A 13,978-nucleotide genomic window follows, 5' to 3' on the forward strand; every position below is an offset into this window, starting at 1 on the left:
TTTTTTTTTTTTTTTTTAAGAGTGAAGGAAGATGAAAATAATAAACCAAAAAAAAGTCATCGAAATAATTTGGACAGATGACATTCCCTAGTTCACTAGAGGCTGCTGATCTCAGAGAATCTTCCTTTGTTTTAAAAAATCTAAAGACTATTGCCGGGCATGGTGGCTCACACCTATAATCCCAGCACTTTGGGAGGCCAAGGCGGGCAGATCGCCTGGGGTTAGGAGTTCGAGACCAGCCTGGCCAACATGGTGAAACCCCATCTCTACTAAAAATACAAAAAAATTAGCTGGGCGTGGTGGCGTGAGCCTGTAATCCCAGCTACTCGGGAGGCTGAGGCGCCTGTGGCACCTGTAATCCTAGCTAGTCGGGAGGCTGTGGCAGGGGAATTGCTTGAACCAGGGAGGCAGAGGTTGCAGTGAGCCGAGATCACACCACTGCACTCCAGCCTGGGCAACAGAGTGAGACTCCGTCTCCAAAAAAAAAAAAAAAAATCTAATGACTATTTAGCCTTTGTCTTTGGGACAACTAAAGGCTATATAGTCCAAATAGAGATTATCTTTACCTAGAATAGAAAACCAGAACAAAACCAGCAGAAAAGCTATTACCTCCTCATCCCAGAACCTGTCAACCTAAAACCCAAGCTCCTCCCATTCCTGTGACTGGAAAGCCCTCAGATTTGCATTAAAAACTTTGGAGGAGGTTTCCTTTGGTTAACCTGGCAAACTGAAAAGTGGCTGTGCTAAAGGGTACACTCATCCCACCAATTTGTAGGTATGGCTTTAATTAATTTGCCCCAAGATTTATGGGACGAGGGAAAGGAGACAGTTTTTTTGTTTTCCTGTTTTTGTTTTGTTTTGTTTTGTTTTTGTTGTTGTTGTTGTTTTGAGACGGAGTCCCGCTCTGTGGCCCAGGCTGGAATGCAGTGGTACGATCTCAGCTCACTGCAACCTCCGCCTCCCCGGTTCAAGCAATTCTCCTGCCTCAGCCTCCCAAGTAGCTGGGATTACAGGCGCCCAGCACCATGACCGGCTAATTTTCATATTTTTAGTAGAGACAGGGTTTCACCATGTTGTCCAGGCTGGTCTTGAACCCCTGACCTTAGGTGATCCACCCGCTTGGCCTCCTGAAGTGCTGGGATTACAGGTGTGAGCCACTATGCCTGGCCTGAAAAGGACAGTTTTATATGTCACCATGACTTCCCATTTAAAATGATTATAAAAGCTGTAGTATCTCTGTTGGTTAATAATTAGATACAAGCAGCATTACTGGTATAACAATATTGGTATGATGCATTTTTAAATCACATGCTGCAGATAACTGCGTAAGTGCTGTCATTGCTCTAACAATGCGGTGTACAAAAGGATAAACAGGACACTTCGCTGAGCCGCAAGAGCCTCTACCTGTACTTCTTCCTCATTCCTCCCAAGCTTACTTGTTGCAGGTAGAAAAAACAAGAGGCGGCCGGGGGCGGTGGCTCACGCCTGTAATCCCAGCACTTTGGGAGGCCGAGGCAGGCAGATCACCTGAGGTCAAGAGTTCAAGACCAGCCTGGCCAACATGGTGAAATCCCGTCTCTACTAAAAATACAAATATTCACCAGTCATGGTGGCTCACACCCCTAATCCCAGATACTTGGGAGGCAGAGGCAGGAGAATCACTTGAACCGGGGAGGTGGAGGTGGCAGTGAACCGAGATCGCGCCATTGCACTCCAGCCTGGACAACAAGGTTGAAACCCCATCTCTAAAAGAAAAAAAGAAAAAGAAAAAACAAGAGGCAGCCACCTAAATAACCCAATGGAAGAGGAGGGTGTGGGGTCAGGGCCATTTAGCCTGAACTGCCCCACCTGCCTAAGATAATTGCATTTGAAGGGATCCTTGAAATGGTTAAATACACAAATTTTGAAGAAGAATTTAAGTGATTTCCAACCTGGAACTCTGTAATCCCAGCTATAGGCAAGAGAATCGCTTGAACCTGGGAGGCGGAGGTTGCAGTGAGCCAAGATCGCACCACTGCACTCCAGCAGAGGCAACAGAGTGAGACTCCGTCTAAAAATAAAAAATAAACATAAATAAATAAATAAGCCGGCCGCGCGCGGTGACTCACGCCTGTAATCCCTGCATTTTGGGAGGCTGAGGCGGGCGGATCATAAGGTAAGGAGTTGGAGACCAGCCTGACCAACATGATGATACCCCGTCCTACTAAAAATACAAAAATTAGCTGAGACCAGCCTGACCAACATGATGATACCCCGTCCTACTAAAAATACAAAAATTAGCTGGGTTGGTGGCGGCGCCTGTAGTCCCAGCTACTCGGGAGGCTGAGGCAGGAGAATGGCGTGAACCCGGGAGGCCGAGGTTGCAGTAAACCGAGATTGCATCACTGCACTCCGGTCTGGGGGACAGAGTGAGACTCTGTCTCAAAAAAAAAAAAAAAAAAAAAAAAGCCAAAGAGAAGCCGGAAGTGCTTCCTCTGAATGAAAAGGTGAAAGTTCTCAACTTAATAAGAGGAAACCATCGTATTTTGAGGTTGCTAAGATCTGCAGTAAGAAGGAATCGTGTATCCCTGAGATTGTGAAGAAAGAAAAAGAAACTCATGCTAGTTTTGTTGTTGCACCTCAAACTGCAAAGCTCACAACAGTGTGTGATAAGTGCTTAGTTAAGAAAAACAAACAAACAAAAATTAAAATGTGTGGGTGGAAGTCATAAACAGAACTGTGTTCCACTTGATGGTGATCAGGTTCAGTACTATGGGCATTTTCAGGCTCTGAACGTCTCCCTTGTGGATATGGGAGCGAGAGGGTTACTGTCCTCCCTGTTCAGGAATCAGTTGCAGAAGAGATGTCTCTAGAACTCCTCCAACCAAGGTGAAAATCCACCAAAAGCACCAAGAACCATAATACTGGTATGTCTGATCTGGTTTTGTTTTCGTTTTCGTTTTAGAGACAGAATCTCACTGTCACCAGGGCTGGAGTGCAGTAGCAAGATCACAGCTCACTGCAGCCTGAAACTCCTGGGCTCAGGCTGTTTCAGGAGTTTCCCTTCCGCCTGGGTATCCCAAGTAGTAGGACCACAGGCATGCACCACCACACAGGCTAATTTTTTATATTTTTTGTAGACACAGGGTCTCGCTTTTGTTACCCAGGCTATGACCTGTTTATTAAAATATGTCACTAGAAGTTAGAGCTACATCTCCTACTATTCTGCCTAGTAAGCATAATTAAGTAAAATATCCATTAAGTATAATTAAGTATTCATTTAGTGAAATAACTGAGTAGGAATCTAAGAACTAGGTTCCAGCCTAATCTATACCCAATGTGTAAGATATTACATGGGATCAGATCCTTAGCAAATGTCTTTATATTGATCCATAGTAGATCAACAGAATACATTTTTTAAAAACCTGTTCAAAGTTTTAGAAAACTAGGGCCAGGCGTGGTGACTCATGCCTTTAATCTCTGCACTTTGGGAGGCTGAGGCAGACGGATCACCTGAGGTCGGGAGTTCAAGACCAGCCTGGCCAAAATGGTGAAACCCTGTCTCTCCTAAAAATAGAAAAATTAGCCAGACGTGGTGGCACACGCTTATAATCCCAGCTACTTGGGAGGCTGAGGCAAGAGAATTGCTTGAACCTGGAAGGTAGAGGTTACAGTGAGCTGAGATCATACCACTGCACTCCAGCCTGGATGACGGAGTGAGACCTTGTCTTAAAAAAAAAGAAAAAAAAAAAAACTAGATCATAAAAAGTTAAAATACAACTTTCCTGAGAGTCATGATTATATTTAGGAACTCAAATCATTGCCACTGAAAAGCTTGGCTTTAGTTTTAAGCAACTAATATAAAAGCTATGGCACAGAGCTTGCAAGGTGTGGGCTCTAAAGGGTCACATTACATAGCTAAATCGTATAGTTGCTTGGCTGCCTTTATGCTAGACATCAAGTCAGGCAACTGGAATTCAACTCCTGGCAACTCCACTTACTACTTAGTTCTTGGACAGTCACTTAATCTCTTTGCATTTCATCTGTAAAATAAAAATGATAATATATTCCTGCCTCATTCCACCACTAATGTAGGCGGAATAACATAAGTATGGAGTAACTCTAAGCCTCTAAGGATCTGTGAAAATGTTAGTTATTTTTAACACAAACTACAAATATGTTCAAAATGGCCAATACTGCCCAAAGCCACACAGGATCCTTCCCAATCCCTTAAAATCAACTTCTGATAACATTGTATATTATTATATTTTATATATTTCTAGTAGATGGACACCCACCTTCCACCCTCAAGTACACCCCAGTGCCTGTTGTTCACCTCCTAGTGTCCATGTGTTCTTGTTGTGTAGCTCTCACTTATAACTGAGAACATGCAGTATTTAATTTTCTGTTCCTGCATTAGTTTGCTTAGAATAATGATCTTGTTCTTTTTTATGGCTGCATAGTATTCCATGGTATATATGTAACCACATTTTCTATCTTTTTTTTTTTATTTGAGACAGAGTCTCACTCTGTTGCCCAGGCCTGGGCAACAAGAGTGAAACCCTGTCTCAAAAAAAAAAAAAAAAAAATTAACCAGGCATGGTGGAACATGCCTGTAGTTGCAGCTACTAGGGAGGCTGAGGCACAAGAATCATCTGAACCCAGAAGGCAGAGGTTGCAGTGAGCTGAGATGGTGCCACTGTACTCCAGCCTGGGCAACAGAGTGAGAGTCTGTCTCAAAAAAAAAAAAAAAAAAATAGAAAATGTAATTACATATATATCATGGAATACTATGCAGTCATAAAAAAGAACGAGATCATATCTTTCACAGCAACATGGATGGAGCCAGGGCCATTATTATAAGCAAACTAATGCAGGAACAGAAAATTAAATACTACATGTTCTCAGTTATAAGTGGGAGCTACACACAAGAACACATGGACACTGGGAGGTGAACAACAGGTGCACTGGGGCATACTTAAGGGTGGAAGGTGGGAGCAGAGAGAGGATCAGAAAAAATACCTATTGGGTACTATGTTCATTGCCGGGGGACAAATTTTTCTGTACACCAAGCCCCTGTGACACAAAATTTACCTATTTAACAAACCTGCACATGTACCCTAAACCTAAAATAAAAGTTAAAAGAGTGGGAGAAAGAGAGAGAAAAGAATCTGGTAAAGCTTTCTGTCTTTTTATTTTTGAGACGGAGTTTCGCTCGTCCGCCAGGCTGGAGTGCAATGGTGCCATCTCGGCTCACTGCAACCTCTGCCTCCTGGGTTCAAGCAATTCTCCCACCTCAGCCTCTCGAGTAGCTGGGATTACAGGCGTCTGCCACGACCACACCGAGTTAATTTTTTTTTTTTTTTGTATTTTAGTAGAGATGAGGTTTCACCATGTTGTCCAGGCTGGTCTCGACCTCCTGACCTCAGCCTCCCAAAGTGCTGGGATTACAGGCATGAGCCACTGCACCTGGCTTCTAGGTGTATATACTTCGGTAAATAAATATTGATATTCATATGCATTTAAATCCTTGGAAGAATAAAAAAGAAATTTGTTTTAGGAAGGGAATGCTGGGTAGACGGGGACAAGTGTAGAAGGAAACTTCCCTCTGTAATTTTCTCCTATTTTTTTAGACATAGGAATGAATCAAACATTTTAAAAAATAAACAATTTGTCTGGGCGCGGTGGCTCACGCCTGTAATCCCAGCACTTTGGGCGGTCGAGGTGGGTGGATCACCTGATGTTAGGAGTTCGAGACCAGCCTGGCTAACATGGTGAAACCCTGTCTCTACTAAAAATACAAAAAAAATTAGCCAGGCATGGTGACACATGCCTATAATCCCTGCTACTTGGGAGGCTGAGGCAGGAGAATCAGTTGACTCTGGGAGGTGGAGGTTGCAATGAGCCGAGATTGCACCACTGCACCCCAGCCTGAGCAACAAGAGTGAAACTCTGCCTCAAAAAATAAATAAATAAATAAATATACAAACAATTTAAAGATGAAATGAAAGTAACCCTCTTCTAAAATTCTTATAGTGTGGTTTCTTGGTGGCCACCAAAACTCTTGTCACAAATGAACAACTAGCTCTGGGAGTTGAAGATGTATAGGAAGATAAGTGGTTTATTTTGCTATTTAATCACCTTTAAGTCTTTAACAAGTATACTTTGATCACATGAAAATGGCAACTCAGCAAAGGATTTAGGGCTGTAATTCAGGAAGAAATAAACTTTTTCATCCTGTGATTGTGATGAGGAAACTCCCCTGCCTGAGAGGTGTCCTGAGAGGGTCAGAGGCTCCAGTCTAGTGAAATATGAAATGCACTTGCCAAAATGGAATTAAAAATTTTTTTTTAACTTTTATTTTAGATTTAGGGGATACATGTAGATTTGTTACATGGGTATACTGTGTGATGCTGAGGATTGGGATACGGATGATCCCATCACCCAAGTAGTGAGCATAATTTTTCGAACCTTGTCCCCTTTCCTGCCTGCATCCAAAATAAAAATTTGAAAATAATTCTCCACACACCAGGATGGATGTTGGCAAGGGAACACCATTGTTTCCTACTTAACCCTTGCTGGATGTTTATAAGAGTTCTTACCAGATTGCTGGCAGTAAAAACACTAATGTATTCATTCATTTACTTAGATCATTACAGTCTGATTCTTTGCCAAAATCCCTGTGTTACTGTTTGTCCTTCTTGAACAGGCTGTTCTGGTCAAATCAAGAAGAGATCAGATGTCTAGACCTCCACTTTGAGCAGCCGGAACTGAGTTGAAAAACAGAGACTGCCCTCTGAAGCAAAATCATGAAACGAAGGTGAAGCGAGAGGGCCACCAACAAAGGAAAAAGAGAAGCTGAATTTATCATCTTTTGTTTTCTCCCTGAGGCAATGGAAACAGATAGCAGAGGTGTGGCTCTCCAGGTGATGCCTGTGCTTGCCTGGTCAGTGCATACAGGGCATTCTTCCTAGCTTCCAGCCTGTTCTGCAGAGTCCTCCCTCCTTCCTCCCAATCTCCCTCCCTTCCTCTCTTCCTTACCTCTTGGCTTCATTCTGGGTTTTTTGGTTTGTTCTAAATTCTGTTTGTTCTGCATTCTATTTTTTTTTTTTTTTTTTTTTCCTAAATGTCAGGTTTGTTAAAATATAACTTACCTAGAGTGAATTTACCCTCTTTAGGTGTACAGTTCTATAGTTTTATAACCACCCAGACATAGAACATTTCCATCAAGACATAGACCATTTCCAACTGGGTATGGTGGCATATGCCTGTAGTCCCAGCTACTCTGGAGCCTGAGGCAGGAGGATGGCTTGAGCCCAGGAGTTTGAGGCCACAGTAAGCTATGATCATGCCACTGCACTCCAGCCTGGGCAACACAGTGAGGCATCATCTCTCAAAAAAAATTTTTTTTTTAACATAAATTAATACATTTATTATAGGCCAGTGATGTTTCAAAGAGTAGAGGAGCGTCTACTGGTCTTTCAACTCCTTCAGTCTTCTGATGGTGGACTTTACCGTGACAGTGGAAGTGGTATTGTATGTCCAGGCACCGCCGGCCACTGTCTTCAGGCAGGAACCACAGTGCCAGATCCCCACAGCTTGTCTCTTCATCTTGATTTTGCCACAGAAAGAGCAAGTGTACTTGGCGTGCTGGCTGATTTCAATTTTCTTCACCATTTTCCGGAGGGAGGCCCCATAGCGGGTCCCGTATTTACCGACGATCTCCACTTTCTTGGTACCTTTGGCCATGTCGTCGCGAACTAGGTCCGAGCCCAGAGAGAAATTTTTTTATAATAAAAATAAAATATAACAAATTAAACTTGGCTACAAATAGTTTCGAAACTGCTCTCTGGGAAGCAGTTCTCCACCTTTGACATTTAATTTTATAATTACAAAAAAAAAAAAAAATCATTTCCATCACCCCTCAAAATTCCCTATGCCTCTTTGTAGTCAGTTTCACCAGATGGTCTGTATTCAAAATCATCTCTGCTGCTTATGGATTTTGTGCTGTGCACAAATGCCTTGGCTTCCCCGTGCCTCCGTTTCTATATGTTTTAAGTGTGGATAATGATACAAACTAGCTCATGGGGTTGCTGTGAGGAGTAAATACTCAAAAATGACTTGTCATCATCTTTATTGTGTGCATAGTTGGTGCTCTATAAACAACGGTTTGTCATGTGGGTAGGCACATGCTGAAACATTGGTATGTCCCATACTTGCTTCCTGTTCAAGAGTCTGGCACCAGCCTACAGTTGGTTTTCTCTAATTCATAGGATTTTATGATCCCGGAAATGGTGGGTACAAGAAATTAACTAGTCCAGTCCCCTGTCTTCCATGACAGGATAAAATATTGTTGTTCTCATCTTAAAGAGGAGCTCACTGGGCCCTCAAAGGTGAATCTGTTCACCTAGCGGGGAGAAAATGGAAGATTTAATGGAAAATGAGAAACAGCAGGCAAGGGAGAAATTGCTCAAGGTAATCATAACAGCTAAGAAGTAGTAAAGGAGGAACAGATTTCAGATTTCCTGCTTCCAAATCTAGAGCTCTTTTGACTACATCATAGCATTAATAGATGTATCTTCTCTAGATCTTTGGTTATAATTAGTGACAGTAACTGTAGCAATGAGCAAAGACTAAATTAATAGATGTATCTTCTCTAGATCTTTGGTTGCAGTTAGTGACAGTAACTGTAGCATTGAGCAAAGACTAAATTAACAGTAATAGATCTTCTCTAGATCTTTGGTTGTAGTTAGTGACAGTAACTGTAACAATGAACAAAGACTAAATTAGAAGGGGAAAACCTGCAAGGCCAGTTTTGCACAGTTTACTTCTGCAGCAGTTCATTTGCTGTCAGTTTTGTTGTTGTCTGTTTTTCTGCCTTTCCCTATTAAATATTTCCAGTAGAAAGAAAGCAAATACAGCCCGGGCAACATGGCCAAACACTGTCTCTACTAAAAATATAAAAAATTAGCTGGGCACAGTGGCACATGCCTGTAGTCCCGACTACTTGGGATGCAGAAGTAGGAGAATCACTGAGCCCAGGAGGTCGAGGCTGAAGTGAGCTGAGATCACGCCACTGCACTCCAGCCTGGGAAACAGATATGAGATCCAGAAGGAAAGGAAAAAAAAAAAAAGAATGTCAGAAAAGAAGGAGGAAAGAAGGAATGAAAGAAAGGAAAATGAAAGAAAAGAAACAGAAAGAAAGAAAAGAAATCTAGGAGGTAGGAAGGAAAGGAGAAGAGAGGAGGTGAGGGGAGGTGAGGGGAGGAGAGGGGACGGGAGGGGTGGTCAGGCATGGTGGCTCATGCCTGTAATCCTATCACTTTGGAAGGCTAAAGCAGGAGGACCCCTCGAACCCAGGAGTTCAAGACCAGCCTGGGCAACATAGTGAGACCCTGTCTCTACTAAGAAAAAAATAAAGAGAGAGAAAGCATACTTTTTCCTGCTTGAATATCTGTGTGAGTAGCTATAGGGATGTGTTCAGGCCTGGGAATGAGTAGTTTATCACCCACATACCTGAATCTCTACCTGTGGGGCCAGACACTTTAGGATACCATAGGATGTATTATCTTCAGGAAAATACCACCTGATCACCCAAACCTAACCCTAAGGCATGCGCCCTTACCTTTCCTGCCCCCACCAGCCCTAGCACCTGAAATACAACTTTGAGAGAGTGTTTTCCCTTCAGCCAAGCATCCAATTGCTTCATTGAAGTGCAAACAGACCCTGAAAGAGGTATGACAATAATTGTACTAGGTAACAATGACTCAGTGTTCTCCCAGTCATTCTAATTAAATTTAGGAGAAGATCCCTAACACTTGTTAATCATCTTTTTTTTTTTTTTTTTTGAGACGGAGTCTCGCTCTGTCGCCCAGGCTGGAGTGCAGTGGCCGGATCTCAGCTCACTGCAAGCTCCACCTCCTGGGTTTACGCCATTCTCCTGCCTCAGCTTCCCGAGTAGCTGGGACTATAGGCGCCCGCCACCTCGCCCGGCTAGTTTTTTTGTATTTTTTAGTAGAGACGGTGTTTCACCATGTTAGCCAGGATGGTCTCGATCTCCTGACCTCGTGATCCGCCCGTCTCGGCCTCCCAAAGTGCTGGGATTACAGGCTTGAGCCACCACGCCCGGCGTTAATCATCCTTTTAACAAAAGATCCCACCCTTCACCAGGCAAAGGTATTAAACTAGATTTAAGAATACTGTTTTATTTCCATGGTATTTAAAGTTACTTTCTATTTGTGGCAAATGCTTTTCATTTTATTTGATGTCATATACATTTTCCTTTTTTTCTTCATTTTTGAGTCTCACTGTGTTGCCCAGGCAGGAGGGCAGTGGTGCAATCTTGGCTCACTGCAGCCTCCGCCTCCCGGGTTCCAGTGATTCCCCTGCCTCAGCCTCCCTAGTAGCTGGGATTACAGTTGCACGCCACTACACCCAGCTAATTTTCATATTTTTTAGTAGAGACAGGGTTTCGCCCATGTTGGCCAGGTTGGTCTCGAACTCCTGACCTGAAGTGATCCGCCCGCTTTGGCCTCCCAAAGTGCCAGGATTACAGGTGTGATCCACTGCGCCTGGACTGAATTACTCTTTGTCTATTGCAATTCCTCTGTCTGGATGAATCGGTTCTGTCTAGGAAGCAGGCAAGGTGAACCACTTGGGCAGTTACAAGTACAGTATTTAATGTTTATTACGTTACATTTTCTTTCTTTCTTTCTTTTTAAATTTTTTTATTTTTTGAGATGGAGTCTCGCTCTGTCGCCCAGGCTGGAGTGCAGTGGTACAATCTCGGCTCACTGCAACCTCCACCTCCCGGGTTCACGCCATTCTCCTGCCTCAGCCTCCCGAGTCGCTGGGACTGCAGGCGCCCGCCACCACACCCGGCTAATTTTTTGTGTTTTTAGTAGACACAGGGTTTCACCATGTTAGTCAGGATGGTCTCTATCTCCTGACCTCGTGATCCACCTGCCTCAGCCTTCCAAAGTGCTGGGATTACAGGCGTGAGCCACCACACCCGGCCCGGTTTTTTTTTTTTTTTTTTTTTTTGAGATGGAGTCTCACTCTGTCACCTGGGCTGGAGTGCAGTGGCTCGATCTCAGCTCACTGCAACCTCTGCCTCCCGGGTTCAAGTGATTCTCCTGCCTCAGCCTCCTGAGTAGCTAAGATTACAGGCGCCCACCACCACGCCCGGCTAATTTTGTATTTTAGTAGGATGGGGTTTCACCATGTCATTCAGGCTGGTCTTGAACTCCTGACCTTGTTATCCGCCCGTCTTGGCCTCCCAAAGTGCTGCGATTACAGGCGTGAGCTACTGCGCCCAGCCTCACATTACATTTTCATAGCTAGCAGGATAACAGTGGAGTTATTGGCACTCGGGTCACATTCTAGGGTATGTTTATTGGGCAATCTNCTCACTCTGTCACCTGGGCTGGAGTGCAGTGGCTCGATCTCAGCTCACTGCAACCTCTGCCTCCCGGGTTCAAGTGATTCTCCTGCCTCAGCCTCCTGAGTAGCTAAGATTACAGGCGCCCACCACCACGCCCGGCTAATTTTGTATTTTAGTAGGATGGGGTTTCACCATGTCATTCAGGCTGGTCTTGAACTCCTGACCTTGTTATCCGCCCGTCTTGGCCTCCCAAAGTGCTGCGATTACAGGCGTGAGCTACTGCGCCCAGCCTCACATTACATTTTCATAGCTAGCAGGATAACAGTGGAGTTATTGGCACTCGGGTCACATTCTAGGGTATGTTTATTGGGCAATCTCAACAACACCACAAGCTAAATGACTTCCAGTGTTTCTCGTCTTTGTGCTTTCTTCATTGCCAGCTTTGCCCAAGCCATCTGTTTCTTCTGGATCACCCTTTTATAGCCAATGATGGAATGATCTTCTGAAAGTGAGGTCACAGAATCTTCAGTGGACACATTGGCCACACCATCTTTGCCAGCAATCACATTGCCCAGGTCTCCGACATGCCTCTCTTGATCCTTTGGGCCACCATGTTTTTTGGATAGAGGATTAAGGTGCGTATCAACCTTGCGTATTAGCTCCAAACTGATGGACATGGAATCTGTGCTGACCTTGAGTCAATCCTGTAACGCATACCGATACCACAGCTGGCCTATTTTCCTTCTGTTTAAAGTGGATGGTGCCCGCATGAGGCCTTAGGCCTCCAACACGCACATGGCCTTTGTTGTCATGGCTCTTGTGGGGTATGCTCTGGTCCAGGCTCTGAAGGCTGTGACGGAATTTTGGCTTAACGTTAAAAAAAAGACTTTATTTATTTATTTAGAGATGGACTTTCACTCTGTTGCACAGGCTAGAGTGCAGTGGCATGATCTCGGCTCACTGCAACCTCTGCTTCCCAGGTTCAAGCCATTCTTCTGCCTCAGCTTCCCAAGTAGCTGGTATTACAGGCACCCCCCACCATGTCTGGTTATTTATTTTTTTTTTTGTATTTTTAGTAGAGACAATGTTTCAACATGTTGGTCAGGCTGGTTTCGAACTCCTGACCTCAAGTGATTTGCCCGCGTTGGCCTCCCAAAGTGCTAGGATCACAGGTGTGAGTCACCATACCCAGTCAAAAATCAACTTTAAATGATAAAATAATGTAAGCAATTTACAGAAAGTTTGGGAAAGAAGGAAGGAAGGAAGGAAGGAAGGAAGGAAGGAAGGAAGGAAGGAAGGAAGGAAGGAAGGAAAGAAGGGAAGGGAAGGAGAGGGAAGGAGAGGGAAGGAGAGGGAAGGAGGAAAGGAGGGAAGGAATGAGGGAGGGACAGAGGGAGGGAAGAAAGGAAGGAAGGAAGGTTTGTTACATGGGTATATCACATGATGCTGAAGTCTGGGATACTAAAGGAAGGAAGGAGGGAGGAAGGGAAGGAAGGAAAGAAGGAGGGAGGGGGAAAGGAAGGAGGGATGGAAGGAAGGAAGGAGTGAGGGAGGAAAGGAAGGAGGGAAGGAAGAAAGGAAGGAAGGAAAGAAGGAAGGAAGGAAGCCATACACCTTCCACACATTCATATCATCAATGATCCTGTTTGCATTTGAGAAGAGTTCACTAGGAAGGGTCTTTAAAAGTAGGGCCACTGGGATATAAGGGGCATGGCAGGTATATCTGATAGGGTAAGAGGGGATAAGACTAGGAGAGAGACATCCTGGGATAGGTCTGCATTGGAAGACAGGAAGAGGAGAGAGAAGTGTAGGCAGGTTGTGATAAGAGGAAAAGAGAGACTGGGGAGGCAGATGAGAGACTGTTAAGGACACAGTTCCCTAAATTAGCTAAACACAGTCATGTCTGGGTGATCCTGGAAGGAATTATTTGAAGAAAAATCTGTCTTCTAAGTGCGTAATGGCTAGATCTTCTATTTTCAAGGACCAGGGACACTTTCTGGGGGAAGATGAGGACTAACTAAAATACATAAGTGGGCAACAGAAATGCTGATTTATGAACTTCCAGTGGAAAACGTAACTCTCAGGTTAAGGCATCATTAGATATTATGCTGTGGTTGATGCCCTCGAAGTCACATCTTAAACAGAATAATTATTTGTTCACCTACTGCAAGAATCCACCCTATACAGGGACCAAAAGTTTTCATAAGTTGCAAATCTCTCCCAATAGATGGAATTAAAATAGAGTTTGAAAGTTTCTTAGTAAATGCAGTATCAGAACAAAGAGTTAGAATGTATTGAACATCTATGATGTGGCTAGGCATGGTGGCTCACGCCTGTAATCTCAGCACTTTGGGAGGCAGAGGTGGGTGGATCACCTGAGGTCGGGAGTTCAAGACCAGCCTGGTCAACATAGTGAAACCCCATCTCTACTAAAAATACAAAAATTAGCTGCATATGGTGGAACACACCTGTAATCTTAGCTACTTGGGAGACTGAGGCATGAGAATTGCTTGAACCAGGGAGGCAGAGGTCGCAGTGAGCTGAGATCACACCACTGCACTCCAGCCTGGGCGACAAAGTGAGACTCTGACTCAAAATAATAATAATAATAATAAT

The 13,978-nt window shown here is 44.0% G+C and overlaps 1 protein-coding gene and 1 pseudogene across 1 annotated transcript; both read right to left on the reverse strand.

Moving 5' to 3' along the window:
- Window positions 1-7,449: 7,449 nt before the first annotated feature.
- On the reverse strand, window positions 7,450-7,728 carry LOC108519310 (60S ribosomal protein L37a-like). Its single transcript, XM_017858219.1, has one exon. It carries the CDS (start codon window positions 7,726-7,728, stop codon window positions 7,450-7,452), a length of 279 nt encoding a protein of 92 aa, XP_017713708.1.
- A 3,997-nt stretch (window positions 7,729-11,725) lies between these two features.
- On the reverse strand, window positions 11,726-12,174 carry LOC108519308 (superoxide dismutase [Cu-Zn] pseudogene; annotated as a pseudogene).
- Window positions 12,175-13,978: the final 1,804 nt, after the last annotated feature.

Source organism: Rhinopithecus bieti, unplaced genomic scaffold (assembly GCF_001698545.2).
Source record: "Rhinopithecus bieti isolate Rb0 unplaced genomic scaffold, ASM169854v2 scaffold_48474, whole genome shotgun sequence".
Lineage (NCBI taxonomy): Eukaryota > Metazoa > Chordata > Mammalia > Primates > Cercopithecidae > Rhinopithecus > Rhinopithecus bieti.

Coding starts and splice junctions, on each gene's coding strand:
- LOC108519310 (XM_017858219.1), bottom strand. CDS start 7,728: ATGGCCAAAGGTACCAAGAAAGTGGAGATCGTCGGTAAATACGGGACC.